General features: G+C 39.4%; 1 protein-coding gene across 1 annotated transcript in view; it reads left to right on the plus strand.

The window, feature by feature from the left end:
• Positions 1–9,751: 9,751 nt before the first annotated feature.
• LOC103797661 (orexin receptor type 2-like) overlaps positions 9,752–15,649 on the plus strand; it is a gene marked incomplete at its 5' end in the record, with an annotated part of 19,065 nt that continues 13,167 nt past the window's right edge. The window contains 2 exon segments of the mRNA XM_009069884.1: positions 9,752–9,930; positions 11,432–11,675. Of these exon segments, the coding sequence (XP_009068132.1) occupies positions 9,752–9,930; positions 11,432–11,675 (423 nt within the window).

Genomic DNA, 15,649 nt, shown 5'->3' on the forward strand with positions numbered 1-15,649 from the left:
TGTCAGAGAAGAAGTATAGTGTTTCCCAGGGGAAGGAGAACCTAGAACTGAGGGCAGCAGCAAGATCAAGAGGGCAATTTACTCACCAACACAATCCTACAGAGTTTGGTAGATCTGCTGATGTTTCCCAGGGTTCAGTCACCTCCCAGCAACCACCAGATAAATCCAAAGTGATGAAACAGGTTTGAGGTTAAGCCAGAAAGTCAAGTCAGTGGATGAGGATTACAATCAAATTCAGCAAGACACAAGCATACATGCAATGTGGTTTTTGCCTGAGCTGAGTGTGAGAGCCTGAGTTTGAATGCAGCTGCCAGGCAAAGAGGTGATCCCCCAAAAGAGTGCTCTGAAAGCTGTTCCCAGCAGCCTGATCCCAGTTTGTATGCTGCCCCTCCCAGAGCTGCCCTCCAGCAGCTAATCCCCAGGCAGGGGCAGAAATTCAGAACGTGGAGGGAACACTCAGCCCTGACAGAGAACTGTGCTCTGTCTCCTCGTTCTTAGTACAGTAAGTCTGCAAGGATTTTAGCTCAGTTTGTGGAACATAATCTTGACAATGTGGATTCACAAGACAGATTCTAAAGTTATATAATATGCAAGATATTGGCTGTAACACATCATTAGCATAGTAAATGAGGTCTAGAAAACATGTCATATGAGGAAGGGCTGAGGGAATTGGGTTTGTTTAGCCTGGAGAAGAGGCTCAGGGGTAACCTCCTGGCTCTCTGCAACTCCTGCCAGGGCTGGAGAGAGGTGTGGGATGTGTGTCCTGCCAGGGCTGAGGGAGAGGAGAGAGGGAATGGCCTTGAGCTGAGCCAGGGCAGAGTCAGATTGGATGTGAGGAGAAATGTTTTCCCTGTTGTGGTTTTCAGCACTGGAGCAGGTGGTGCAGTCACCATCCCTGGAGGTGTTTAAGAGGCATCTGGATCTGGCACTGCAGGATATGATTTAGGGTCTGGGAGTTCAGCAGTGACAGGTTAATGGTTGGATGCAATAATCTTAGACATCTCCTCCAACCTTCATGCTTCTGTTGTTCTGTGGTTTGCATTTTCTTCATATGTCATAAAGAACAGGCACTCTTACATCTACAGCAGAAACAGACATGGGCATGGAAAGTTTTTTCTTAGTGCATCTCCATTTTACAGTGACTGACAGATGCTTTTTGAACTATAGTGCTTGAAAATTGCACTGCATTTCAGCTATGGAGCACACCTTGATTTTAATGAGTCATGTGGGTTTAAATTGTATCAGTGAAGTGCAAAAACCTCTTTATCACAGTGTCACGTGCAGTATGACAGCTATATTTCTGGCTCTTCCATCTCTAGCAGGAAGTGTGCATGAGGGATTTTTAGGCTTTTTATTGTTCCTGTGGATAGAAAAATAATTATCTCAATTACTATTATGAAACATCTGGTCAGTCAGTGCAGCCAGCTCTGCAGAGATGCAGAGTTCACCAATTAATACTTGTAATGATTCGTGTCTGTGCAGTTTTTTGTGTGGTGGGACAATTTAAAACAAATCTGTCTGTGTTAATCAGTACAGTTAGATGAGGAAAACTCTGTGATGGTACCTTTTGCTTCCTCCAGAGCTGACCCAGCCTGGTGTTTTGGACAGTCTGGTTTTATAGTGCAGCTGATCTGCTGCTAATAACTCCCATTTCCATTACATTGTTAATTGCCTAAGATTATGTAATGTGACTGAGTTAGAAAATGAATCCTGTGCCAATTAGATGGTTGTGCTATTACTCCCAATTGTAGAGATAAGCTTCCAGCACACTGAATCAGGTCTTGTATTCTCTTCTAATGTCATAATAATAAGGCAGTACCTAAAATGTAGAAATGGGATGGAAAATGAGGATCCCACAACCCTCAACTCTTAAGTCCTTTTAAAAGTTTCAGTACACTAGAACATTTGGTTGCTAGAAAACATGTCAGAAAATCTATTACTACAAGAAAACTAGTTGTTATATGTTTGTTTTATTTATGTAGACCCTAGTTGTCTTTTGTAGGGGAGAGTTCCCCATTAGTCCATTTCAGGGAAGCTGACATTCAAGAAAATACTTTGGGATTTCATGTGTTCTATGTTATTCAACTACATTTTTTACAGTTTCAGTATCTTTCCTGTGTGATGAAACCTTCACATATGTACATTTTTTTATGTGTGATACATAGGGAGCATTACCTAACCACTTACTCCTTTTGTCATGTTTCTAAGAATTTCTTCCAATTTGTTGACACATCTAGTTTATCCTGTTGATGAGGAGCTGTCACCTCACTTTTAGGCTATGTAATTCCTTTCCCAGAGTATTGTCTGTCTTTTCAGCTACTGCATCATGTATTCAAGGACAGTTTTTATCTGCTGGGCATTATGACCAGGATTTTATTCAATCCTTTCTTTATAATACACATTGTGTAAAAAGTCTATTTTCTTTGAGTCATTCTATTATTTTTTTCAACATAAACCTGGTCTCATGTTGGTCTCCTTATTTCAGATAAGGTTAGGTATGTAGAAAGAAAGTTATTTGTTGAGTTCAGAGCTTGATATTGGGCAAGAGATGGACAGCCTAGGAAGTAATTATCCTCTCCCTATTCACAGAAGAGATTGCAGATGGCTTTGTTTTAGATCTTTTGTTCTCATTACTGGTTTCAAAAGCCCTAAATGAAATATCCTCTGCAATTTAGTCAAAGTGCTTCTATCCCCTTAGTAAAGATCATCAGTGAAATTATTGAAAGACTCAGAAAGCCTACCTAAAACAAATAAGTTTAGTCTTGGGCCTCTAATTTTTAGTTTCTTAAGTTATAGCAGAATCAGTTTGAACCCATTACCCCTTGCCCTATCGTTGTAGTTCCTAACACAGAGTCCCTCTCCAGCTCCTTGTAGGCCCTTCAGATATTGAAAAGTTGCTCTGAGGTCTCCACACAACCTTCTCTTCTCCAGGCTGAACAGCCCCAACTCCCTCAGCCTGTCCTCACAGGGAGATGCTCCAGTGCTCTGAGCAACTTCATGGTCTCCTCTGCACTTGCTCCAACAGTTCCATGTCCTTCCCATGCTGAGGACACCAGAACTGTGTGCAGTATTCCAGGTGGGTCTCAGCAGAGCAGAGTAGAGGGGAAGAATCACCTCTTTTGACCTGCTAGATGGTGATGATCATTGCTTATAATCACAGCAAGAGTTCCAAATAACTGTTGGATGACCATGTTACGATATTTTAGTCAAACAGTTGTGGTACTGGATTGCCAATGCAAAATAAAATCATTGAGGTTTACTATGAAAAATGATAATTTGTTTATATCCATCTGGGATTAACTATTGATCAAAAATGAGGTCAGAGGTAGTATCACTCCTTTGCATATGGAAATGTCAGGTAGTGCTAGGTATAGAAATTACGTTTCTATTTTTGCCAAAAAGTCAAACTGAAAGATGATCCATTGAATAAGAGGTTGACAAGACTTCTGGAGTGTGAGGAAAATGATTTAGGGTTGACATGTAGAAAACAAATTGACAGCTGACCCAGCAGTACCCCAGTGGAAGGACTGCAGCAGTGTTTAATATGCTCAAGACAGTGTAAATCTTCCAGGAGGCAAACAGCTGCACTTTATACCAGCTGGAGTTTTGTTTTCATATCCAGCTTGAGATACAATGAGCTGTGCTAATTGATTAAATGGCATTACAGCCTCTAATTAAAATGCCTCAGGATACTAAACCAACAGGGACTAAATTTGTATGTGAAAAATGCCACCTCCATATTAAAGAGGGTTTTTTCCTCCAGGAATACAGAATCATAGAATCATAGAATCAACCTGGTTGGAAGAGACCTCCAAGATCATCGAGTCCAACTCTACCGTGGTCACTAGCCCATGGCACCAAGTGCCACATCCAGTCTCAGCTTGAAAACCTCCAGGGATGGTGAATCCACCACCTCCCCTGGAATATGATCTAGTATAGCTAGATACTTAGATACTTATGTTCTGATAGATACTTATGATATCTGATAGATACTTAGATACTTACGTTCTGATACTTAGCTAGCTATACCATATTCATTGGCATAATCAAATCCACCACCTCTCCAGGCATATGATGAGGTGAAGCTTTCTTGATGGATTTCCAATAACATCTGTCCTAAATTTTAACTTTAACTTTCTATATTTCTTCCTCGCTGGGATTTTCCTGCGAGACTTTTAGGGAAGAGGGAGATTGTCAGGATTTGGATGGGTCCCCAAACAAGCTTTGTTTATCTCAGAACTATCCTCGCTTGGGGGAAGTCTCCCTAAGTTTTTCCAAACACTTTCAGCTTGGCAATTCCATCTGTTCTCTGAGCCTTCACTGACACTGTGTGGCAGCAATGGAAACAGCAAGCTCTTTGCTGAAAGCTCTGCTGGAGATGTGTGTGTGGAAAGCAAATCGCCAGGGGTGGGATGAAGGAATTGGGAGAGTCTAATAGCCATTAGAAAAACAGCTGCTCCTGGTGAAAGCTAAATGTTTGCACTTGCAGTTCTGAACTCGGAGTGGGTTTGCAAAATCAAGGCAAAAATACGGAAAATATTAAAATACTTTGGGCAGGTTATAAGGTTCCATTAGTGTATGAGCAATCAGGAAAATCATGCACAGCAGGAGGATGTTTCTGAGTTACTTTTTAAATTTTTTCTCCTAGTTTTTTCGGTTTGATTTAAATTTCGATGCTCTTTTCTTCTATGCCTGTGTTAATACCACTTTCCCCACTTGCTCAGTCCCATTTGTAGCTGGGTACACTAAAGGCTGCATAAAAGCTTTGCATATAATGTTAGATTGAGGTTTTATTTAGTTATTTTTACTATTCCATAGATTTTTCCATGGAGGCCTGAAGAACTCTGTTTGGGCCACTACACTGTTAACACTGTGGTGTCTCCCAAGTTTTTAGAAGGCTGTTGCTGATCTCATCTCCTGTTTTATGATTTTGAATTACTTTTTTTGGTAAAATACACTCCCAACTGAGAATCTTTACTACCTTTCTCATCCTTGCTGCCCTTCTCCAAGCTGAGTGGAAAGCCACAGCTCTCTGCTTTTCCCTTTGGGTAGGCAGATGATATTTCCAATCCACAGAGTTTCTTTTCTCTAGCACATTTCTTGAGGGTTTACACATGAGCTGAGTGCCTTCTCTGTAGAACTGCCTGAGATGAATATGCTTAATTAAAAGTGAGTGTGGAGACTATATAAAATTCTTTTGTTCTGATACTTAACTAGCTATACCATAATCATTGGCATAATCAAACTATTGTACATGCCTGTAAAATAGCAGTTCTTGAACACAGGCTAGAGAATTTTTTTTAAATCACTGGTATATCAATGAAGCTATTGTCCCAAACTACTGAATAACCTTGTGCTGTAATACACTCAGAAAGATATGGAGTCTGGAAGGAATATATTGAACTATATGTCATTTAGGACCTAATTATGTCTTTCTATCATTCTGTCCCATTCAAATAACTCATATCTAATCCTCACAGCTAAGTTTAGCCTTGCAGTGCAAAAAAACCAAACATACAGGTTGAAAACAATACTGCAACCAGCAGAGGGCAACGAGTGGGGGAGAAAGCTGACTTGGTTTTAAAATACTTCCTCTTCAGAAGCTTTTTTTCACAATCTCATTTTCTTATGCATTCATGGAATCAGTTTCTGGGATATTTAATGTTTATGATAATATGTTGACATGCTAATTAAGATGCTCTTATGCTATGTGCCATAAAAAGAATGGAAAATGGTCTATGCTGCAAAGAAGAGAAGAGGTCAAAAGGGAAACATGCAAGCACAAACAGTGAAATATAAAGTAACAAATTATCTTGCACTTCTGTGCTTGCAAGCTACTGGGTTTTTCTACCTTTTGGGTGACTCTTGCCCCCGTGAATGAGATCAGGACTCCTTGCTTGCTTTCCTGTATGCTGGAACACCCAGAGCAGTAAGGGGCATAGCCTTTTATATTGCTCTGAGGAATAGCAAGCACAGAAATTTATTTAATTCCACCTGTATTAAGTCAGTGTGATCTGGAAAGTTTAGCACAAAGTTAGGAATTAGGTGTCCAAGTTCCTTATTCTGTGTCTGATTTACTGTATGGGCTGTAATAACTTCTGTTCTGCACTTGACTTTCTTCATGTTCAAGATGAAAATGAGAATATTTCTTAGCTCTCTGGAGTATCTTGAGGTTTCATTTGCTCATCCTGATAGAAAGCTTTGAACACAACATGCAAAATGCTATGAATTGATTTCTGATGCTGTTGGCTGCCAGTAAAGAATGACCTCATATTTGTCAACTTAATGGATCTGGTTGAGCAAAAATAATGTGTATGTTCAGGTGTTTTCCCCAGACAGGCCAGTGCAGGAGTGAGAACTGACCTTGTCAAAGAGCATATACAAATCTGCTTAAACCTTGCACCTTTAGGCACAGATATTCCTGGCTGAAAACAATGCCCTTGTCCAACTTGGGTAGATTGTAGGACTGTTGAAATGTATGAGCAAAAAGTGCCAAACTCTGAACTTTTACAGAACAGTTTTATTTAATCTCTGCCTATTGATAAAAGAAAAGAAGTACAGAAAAACATTGCCACTTCATATCAACTTCTCCCTAGGACAGGACCATACTTTCAATAGGAGTTGCACTCAAAACGAAGAACCAGCCACAAGTAAAAGCCTAAATCTTAAAATATTTAGAGTTGTGTTAAAATTATTGAAAGTGAAATAGTGTTTGCAATTTTTCTCTTGACCAGCATTGCATTTCCAGCTGTGAACAACATTCCAGAGGGGCAGCAAGGTATTATTTCCCTGTTAGGTGCTGCCTCTGCACTGTCAGACTATAACTGCAGTAGCTCCATGCCCCAAGTGACAGAGATAAAGATCTGAATAGTTATGTTGTAGTTATCCTGCAATGCTGTGGAAATAATTACTTTGGTACGTAAGTTAAATCATCCAAATGGGAAGAAAATACAATTAACATGATGTTTCCTTTTAAGCTTTTGATATACAAGCTTTGCCTCTCAGCTAGATGAGGCCACAGCTAAGAGAACCTGAAATTCAGAAAGAAAACAATGTATACTGCAAGAGGTTTTCTCCAAAACCAGTATAAGAACAGTGAAGAGCTTTACAGAGGGGTTTTCTCTTATATTTCTGAAAGCATGATACATATATATAGAAAAAAATGAATTTATACAAGCTTTAGAATCCAAAACTATGTCTGCAACATATTAAGTGATATAAAGAACATATGTTGTGTCATAACAGAAGTTTTAGATGAATCTTGGAAGTTTATATTCTAGAAAGGTAGTCGATAAAATCACCTTGTTGTAAATAAATTGAAGGCCACCTAGCCTCTCCCTTTGTCCTAAATTACCCCTAAATACCTGCTCTGGTGGGAGGTGTCCCTGCCCAGGGCAGGGGTTGGGGCTGGATGATCTCTAAGGTCCATTCCAACCCCTAAAATTCTATGATTCTATGACTCTAAGTTTATGAATAAGTATTCTAATCTGAGCTCCTGCTAAATCTCTGGTAAGACCTCAAGTTAGTATTCTGCCCATTTTGGTCACTGCATGCTCACCAGAAAGATGTGATTCTGTCTGTGGAGTGTCCAGAGAGCAGCAACAAAGATGTTTGCAGATGTTCTAGAATCATGGAATTTAAGGGTTGGAATGGACCCTATAGATCATCCAGTCCCAAGCCCTGCCCTGGGCAGGGACACCTCCCACCAGAGCAGGTTGCTCAAGGCTCATCCAACCTGGCTGTGAACACTGCCAGGGTTGGGGCAGCCACAGCCTCCCTGGGCAACCTGGGCCAGGCTCTCACCACCCTCACAGGAAGACATTTTTTCCTAATATCTAACCTAAATTCCCCTTCCTTCAGTTTGTACTCATTATCTCTTGTCCTGTCCCTGCAGCTCCTAACACAGATCCCTCTGCAGTTTCCCTGGAGCCCCTTCAGCTCCTGGAAGTTGCTCTGAGGTCTCCACACAACCTTCTCTTCTCCAGGCTGAACAGCCCCAACTCCCTCAGCCTGTCCTCACAGGGAGATGCTCCAGTGCTCTGAGCAACTTCGTGGCCTCCTCTGCACTTGCTCCAACATTTCCATGTCCTTCTTACATTGAGGGCACCAGAAGAAATGACTAGGAGTAAAATATGAAGAGCTCTGAAGTTCTGAGGAAAGTTGTAACAACAGTCTTTATGTTTGTGAAGCATTGCTGTAATGAAAAGCTCTTCATTCCTACCTGTGTGCAGAAAATAAAAGAAAGTGATATAAATAACAGCAAAAGAAAAGTAGATTAGACATCAGAAGATTTTTTTCTAATGGGGAAGATAGTTAAACAGTGCAACACATTTATGAGATGTGTGGTATCTTCAAATATAACATTTTAAAATATGCATTTGCCAGCAGTGGCTCAGTTGTAGCCTTGCTGTGCTTCTGTTGGTCTAAAGACTTAAACAAGGCAAGGTTTGTGGAATAAGTAATATATTTTATTAAATCAACTGATACAGCTGGAAGATGGACATAAGCTTTCAGGCACATCATCCTTCTTAGGATCTAAAGAAGCATCTGATCTCAAGAGCTTATGTGCCTTAAAGTCTGTGCATTTTTTCCAGCTGTTTTAGCTAGTTTAATAACAGAATGGCTTAACCCTAGCTGATTCCATTTTAGATTTGGGCAGCCTCTTCAGGACCTTTTTAACTCTGGTTTTTAGCATTCTGTGATCTGTTTAATATATCTAAATTAAGTATAGTGCTATATCCTGGCAGATTAAGGAGACTTTGAATCTTCATCTGGATTTGCATGATGGATGAATTATTGTTTGCAGGGAAGACCCTTTGATGTGCAGTGAGTTGTGCTGTTTTCTTACAAGAAGTACTGTGCTCCTGGAAAATTTTGTGCCTGAGTTTTTAAAGAGCCTTTGTTGAATAAATCTAAAACATTCAAAAACTTTGGATTGCTACAGTATCTCAGGTTTTGTCTCCCCAAATTATTAAAAACCTGATTTTTAGGCTACTTTCTTAGGTTTAATTTAGGCATTTTTAATTTAGCAGCTTATGCACTTAGTGTAATGGTGTTAAAGGACTGTTTTGCCTCATTTCTAGAAGCCTTTCAATTAGAAAAAGAGAGCATGAAATATATAAAACAAGCTTTAAAGGCACATCTTGTAAAGTGTCTGCTCCATGCTGCTTTGGATTGTCATCAAAAACATGCTGCATTTAAAATGGATAGTGCTTGATAACTGCAAAAATTGCACACAGTTACCCAGATAATTGTTACAGATTCTCTGCAGATGCAACAGATATCCAGCAAAATATTGTATAAAATGATTGTTTAACACAGTTCACAAGATTCTGTGTTGTAGCCATCTGAATTAAGCATCATGCTATCCTAAGGAAACAGTGAAACCTTTACAAATGGAGTTGTGTATTGCCATGGAGTAGAGACAGTGGATTAAGAGTCATGAAGAAAGTTGTGTGAAGAGTTAGTGAAGATAAACTAGCAGAAAAATTAGTTGCTTTATATATTGGATTATTTCCATGCTGTTGTCTGTGGAAAGCTGTTCTTTGTGTACCAAGAATCTCTCTACTTGTCCCCTCTCATTTCCACTCTTAAAGAAAACACTTAGTTCTTGCTCTGAACTACATATTCAAATATTCTTTGTTAAACAAAAGACACAAACATCTCCTTAATTCTGCAAAGCCAAATGTTTTCCTCTTTAAAGCGTTCCCTATGTCATTTCCATCTCACTAACTTGTCTTTCCAAATTCAGTTTGCATTGCAGTGTGGAAGAATCATCACATGAGGACAGTTACCAACTATTTCATAGTGAATCTTTCTCTGGCTGACATTCTGGTCACAATTACTTGTCTTCCAGCAACTTTAGTAGTGGACATCACAGAAACGTGGTTCTTTGGGCAGAGCCTCTGCAAAGTGATTCCCTACTTACAGGTATTATTTTACTGTGTTTGTGTGCACATGACCAATGTTATGAAAATGAGAAAGAGCAGTAACATCTTCCTAGCAGTGATAATCTGATGGAATTCTATGCCTGATACTGAAATAGATATCTGAGAGTACATGCTGAGGCTTAAAAGATTGTTCCACTTGTGAATATGGTTAATGAGTATTGGATTTGGTCTGTCTGATTGTTAGACTTGGGCAATATATTTTTCTGGAATATTTGTCTGATGCTCTTCACTTCTTGTGATTTTTTTTAAAAATAATTCAGAAGGGATATAAAGCAATAAAAAGGTCTGTAAATAGAATCAAAGTTATTATTATTCCCTGTGTGTGTGGATCTAAACAGCTCCACAAGTGTCCAAGATAGAGGAACCAACTTCTGAAGGTAAACAGCTCCTCCAAGATAGAGGAACCAACTTCTGAAGGCAATCTGGACTTTTATATGCATTGAATGATTTTGTATGCTTTAGAAATAGTCAAAGTATCCAAGTTCACTGGGAGCTGATCAGATTGTCTGGCTTAAGCAAGAATTGCCACCACTACGTGGACTTAATCAGTTTTGAGATCATTTGCATCAGAATGATTGACAAATACCTTTTCTAAGAATAGGTGGTGAGATGATGCAACTGGGCAAACTAGAATGACAAGTGCTTGGCCTTGTAGTCATTATAATTCCAAGGAATTAAGCAGAACTTGGAATGTATGCAGGTGATCATCTCTGTGCCTCCAGCACAATTTATATTTCCAGCAGATACCTCCATGGCCAAAGAGCCACATTGTCAAGGGCAAGAGTTCTCCAGCAACTCTGTCCTCTACTCAATACAGTCAAAACCACAACACTTGTTTGTCAAAGCCTCCATGCTAGTGAAGGAAAATCTGAAGAATGAGTGAAATGATCGCCTAGCATACAGAGCAAAATGATAAAACTCAAGTGATAGATTATTTCCTGGACTGAATAAAAGGTAAAATGTCTTAGTCTGTTTTAAGCTGATTGTTGCCTGTTGTTTTGCTCATGAGACCTTGAATTTCCATTGTCCTGTGGAAAATAAATGGCAAATTGTTTTCAGTGGTATGCAAACATGAAATAAAATAAACCATTGTTTTTCTACAAGGGAAAAAAAAAAAGATCTAATTGGTTGTCAAATGTTCTAAAAGTAGTCTTTCAAATAATGCTCTACGAATTCCCAGTTGATTAAATTTGCTATTTCAAAACTTCACTTTGCTACACCTACTCAGTTTAGGTAGCACCTTAATCTGTGAATTGTCCTGTTGATTCTAGTAGGACTGTGGCAGATGAGGATATTTGTTGCAATTCTATTAGAAGTGACTTTTTTCTGGGAATAATTTTGATCCAATATGTGCAGGTAAAGAACTATATTGAAAATAGAAAGAAATCTTAAAACTCTGAGAGAAAAAAAAGGTTAAGAAAATTTTTAAAGCTCTGAAAAAACCCTACACTCACATTTCCCTAATATTTCCTTTTCTTTAGACAGTTTCAGTCTCTGTGTCTGTACTAACACTCAGCTGCATTGCTTTGGATCGATGGTATGCAATTTGTCACCCTTTGATGTTTAAAAGCACAGCCAAGCGAGCAAGGAACAGCATTATAATTATCTGGATTGTGTCCTGCATCATAATGATTCCTCAGGCTATTGTTATGGAGTGCAGCAGTGTGTTCCCAGGATTAGCCAATAAAACCACCTTGTTCACAGTGTGTGATGAGCACTGGGGAGGTGAGTGTGTCATTGACCATATGAACTGAATTTGTACTGCTATTAAGCAGCAAAACTACCAGGGCACGTTAATATGGAGTCGAGTTGTATAAACATGTCACAAAATGTTCTTTATTAGATCAGCTTTCCTAGAACTACCATCTTTCAGATACTGTGAAATTTCTGTGAATTTCTTTTGTACTGCTGAGACATAAAGCACAGTTGAAATCAAGTTTAAATGGATGAGGATGACTTTTGTCTTGTTTAAATGGACGAGGATGACTTTTGTCTTGTTTAAATGGACGAGGATGACTTGACTTTTGTTTAAATGGACGAGGATGACTTTTGTCCTGACCATATGAATGTTTCCCAGAGGGCAGAAATGTTCCCACCCTTAAATGCTTTATGCTTATATAACTCTGTGACTGATGGGCATTGCAGGTTTGCAAAGACTTGAGTGTTTAGCCTGAAGAAACAGCTATGCAAGAACAGAATTTCTGTTTACCTGATACATTTCTTTTGCTAATTGCTGGTATTTGATTAGTCTTTACTGACCATATGAATGTTTCCCAGAGGGCAGAAATGTTCCCACCCTTAAATGCTTTATGCTTATATAACTCTGTGACTGATGGGCATTGCAGGTTTGCAAAGACTTGAGTGTTTAGCCTGAAGAAACAGCTATGCAAGAACAGAATTTCTGTTTACCTGATACATTTCTTTTGCTAATTGCTGGTATTTGATTAGTCTTTATAGAAACCTCCCAGGAGTACAGTGCAAATTGCATGGCATTGCAGAATTTACAGAGGTGTCATCAATATGAGGCAGTGAGTTAGCCTAAAATTGGACATTTTTCATAAGCAAGATGATTGAAATAACTTGGTGAATGTAACCAGTTAAAAATGAGTCTATCCAAGAAATGTAACTCTGCCCCTCCATACTCACTTTGAATCCAACATGTTCTGTATTTGAATGAAGCTGTAAGGCTTGCCAGGGTGTAACTACTTCTATTTTGTCTCCATTCACAGCAAGTGGTGTGAGCCACCCACTGGAACAGTTAGCTCAACTCTGGTGGGCCCTGGCACACCTCCAACCCTAACAGAGTCTGTGAGTTACTTGCTGTGACTCTGACACTGGATATAATGACCATCAGTAATGCCATTATTCACACACAGGAAAATAAAGCCAAATTTGCCAAAACATATAACTGAAGGGTGTCTGCTTAATAGCCTTGAGACAGACTAAAACACAATCAGATTCTCTCCCAGAGCTGTCTCTGTAGAAGAAGATTCCAGTCCTGTGAACAATTTTGATAACATACAGCTGGATCACCTGTACTTCATTATCATGATAAATTAGCTTAAGCAGCTTGAACTGCTGAAGGCTCTTGCATGTGCTGGTTTGGAAGTTCCTCCCTTGCTAACAGCTTTCACAGGGCCACCAGAGGGTTAATGAGAAGACACTGACTGTTCTTTATCCACTTCATCACAGTTAGTCCTCTGGGACAAGGCAAGAGGGCAGAGATGCCCATTGACTGCCTGGCACTCATTGCTGACAGAGATGTGCTGAAAAGTTTGTAGGTTAGAGGAAGCCTCTGTTAAACTGTACTTGCTGCTTCATTGGAGAAGACACATCTGCTCTTTACTTCTAGTTCCCTTTCTTCATCTGCAAACAATTTTGTACTCCCATCTGCTGCTGGATGCTGCAGTATTTATGTGACTTATTTTCTTTCACAGCATTCACTCCAAGTACAATTTGTGTCCACTCATTTTGGCTGCAGAACTAATTGTCCATGCCTTCATCACTTCAAGGTTAGCTCTGCAGCAAAGATTCTTTTAATCAACTTAGGAAATGATGTGGTTAATTAATTAGGAAGTCAGGAGATCATTTCATCAGGGAATATAATCTCAAAATTTCTATATCTGTATTGGCCACCTTTTGATTCCCAATAGGAAAGCTGTGCTCCTGAAGTATAGGATCTGTAGTAGCCTTAAAACTATTTCAAAGAGTGCCTCTTGTTCAGTGCTGTGCTGAAATAGTTGCAGCCCACAGACATACCTGAGCTGAAGCACCCATTATACAAAAAAACTCAACAAATCAACCAACTCAAACTCACAGAATCACAGAATATTCAGAGTTGGAAAGGACCCCCAAGGATCATGGAGTGCAATTCCTGGCCCTGCACAGAACATCCCTGAAAATCACACCATGAGAGATAGAAAGGGATATAAAATCATAGAATCATAGAATCAACCAGGCTAGAAAAGTCCTCCAAGATCATCAAGTCCAACCCTACCATGGTTACTAGCCCATGGCACTAAGTGCCACATCCAGTCTCAGCTTGAAAACCTCCAGGGATGGGGAATCCACCACCTCCCTGGGCAGCACGTTCCAATGCCTGAGCACTCTCTCTGCAAAAAATCTCTTCCTAAGATCCAACCTAACCCTCCCCTGGCAGAGCTTGAGTCTGTGCCCTCTTGTCCTGCTGCTGGTTGCCTGGGAGAAGAGACCAATCCCCACCTGACTCCAACCTCCTGTCAGGGAGTTGTAGATGGCAAGTAATTGTATATAGAATTAAGTTCTTTTTGTCTGCAGCTTCAGAAATGAATTGCAAACACTCCAATTTTTTAAAATTATTATTTATAATGAGCATGAAAAAATACTTCTGTATTGAAAATACATTGCATTTTTCTGAAATGGGAATCTTTTCACTATGCTGAAAGATAACAATCCTATTTTTATCCTGCTGCCTTTTGAAAGAATTATTCTTCTAATGCCAATGCACCATCATTGCTAGTTGTTCTCCTGGTGCATTTCAGATACCCATAAAAAATAATCCTCTCCATGTTCTAATAATAATTTATCACAGTAACTTGAAAGTAGAACCTTTATGTGCATCAAATTACAAATAGATTGCTCAGATCATGGTATTAGTAAATGTAGAGTTAACTGTATTTTATCAATGAGGATAAAACATAATATATATATATTTATATGCCTTTCAGACTATGGAGAATAAAGTGTCATTATAAAAATAGTTCCCATTCCATTGAAAATGTCTGAGGACTCTGAGTTAGGGCAAAGCATAGAATATGTAGTATTTCTACTGAAAAACAGGGTTTGAAATCACAAAGGCTCCAAAACAGAAGGACAAAAGGACATGGTAACAGGGCAGTGGAATGAAAAGGCTGGTGAGCCTTAAAGCCAGAAGAAGAAACAAAGAGCTAGTATTTCCAAAGAAAATAGTTGCATTTTTATTGGATTTTGTTTTGCCTTTTTTTGACTATGGGAATATGGAGGGTCAAAAGAAGCTAACTATGAGGAGGTTGAAGGAGAAAGAAAATCATGTTGCTACAAATACCCTATATTTGCAAAAAAATCTGGACATGTACATACTGCAAACACTCAAGACACCCTGAGAAAATCCTATCAGCTTAGTCAACTAGAGCCAACTTAGAGGAAAGGGATTGCATTTGAGTGTTTACTGCTTTGTTTAGAAGAGCAGATAATTTATGCTGTCTAAAATTAGGGTACATCTGATCAAATCTTTGCAGAGCATCCTGTGCACCATTTGTCCCAAGGATGTTAAACTGAATTTTCAAAGTTGGGAGTGCAAAAAGTGGATGCTTAATGGCACTTTCCAAAGTGTTTTGGAAGTCTATTGTAATTCTGGGAACTCAGAGCCACTGAAACATGAAGTGCTATGAAGGACTAACAGGAAACCATGGCCAGGAAAGTGTCAGAGATGCCAAAGCAGGAGACAGCACTGTGCCCTATCCAGACTTAGGACCAGCTGCTGAAGACCATACAAGTCTGATGAGTGGCTGGAAGGAAGGTCTGATCAGCACTGTGACACTTGGGCCCCTGAAGAGTGAACAAATAGTCACCATCCTGACCAACAAGATTTCAAGCATGTTGCTGGAGAGCTGCCAGGGAATGCAAATGGAGCAACAGTTCAGCCTAAAATGGGGCTCAATTTCTTTTTAATTGCTTCTGGC

Source organism: Acanthisitta chloris, unplaced genomic scaffold (assembly GCF_000695815.1).
Source record: "Acanthisitta chloris isolate BGI_N310 unplaced genomic scaffold, ASM69581v1 scaffold32182, whole genome shotgun sequence".
NCBI classification, from domain to species: domain Eukaryota; kingdom Metazoa; phylum Chordata; class Aves; order Passeriformes; family Acanthisittidae; genus Acanthisitta; species Acanthisitta chloris.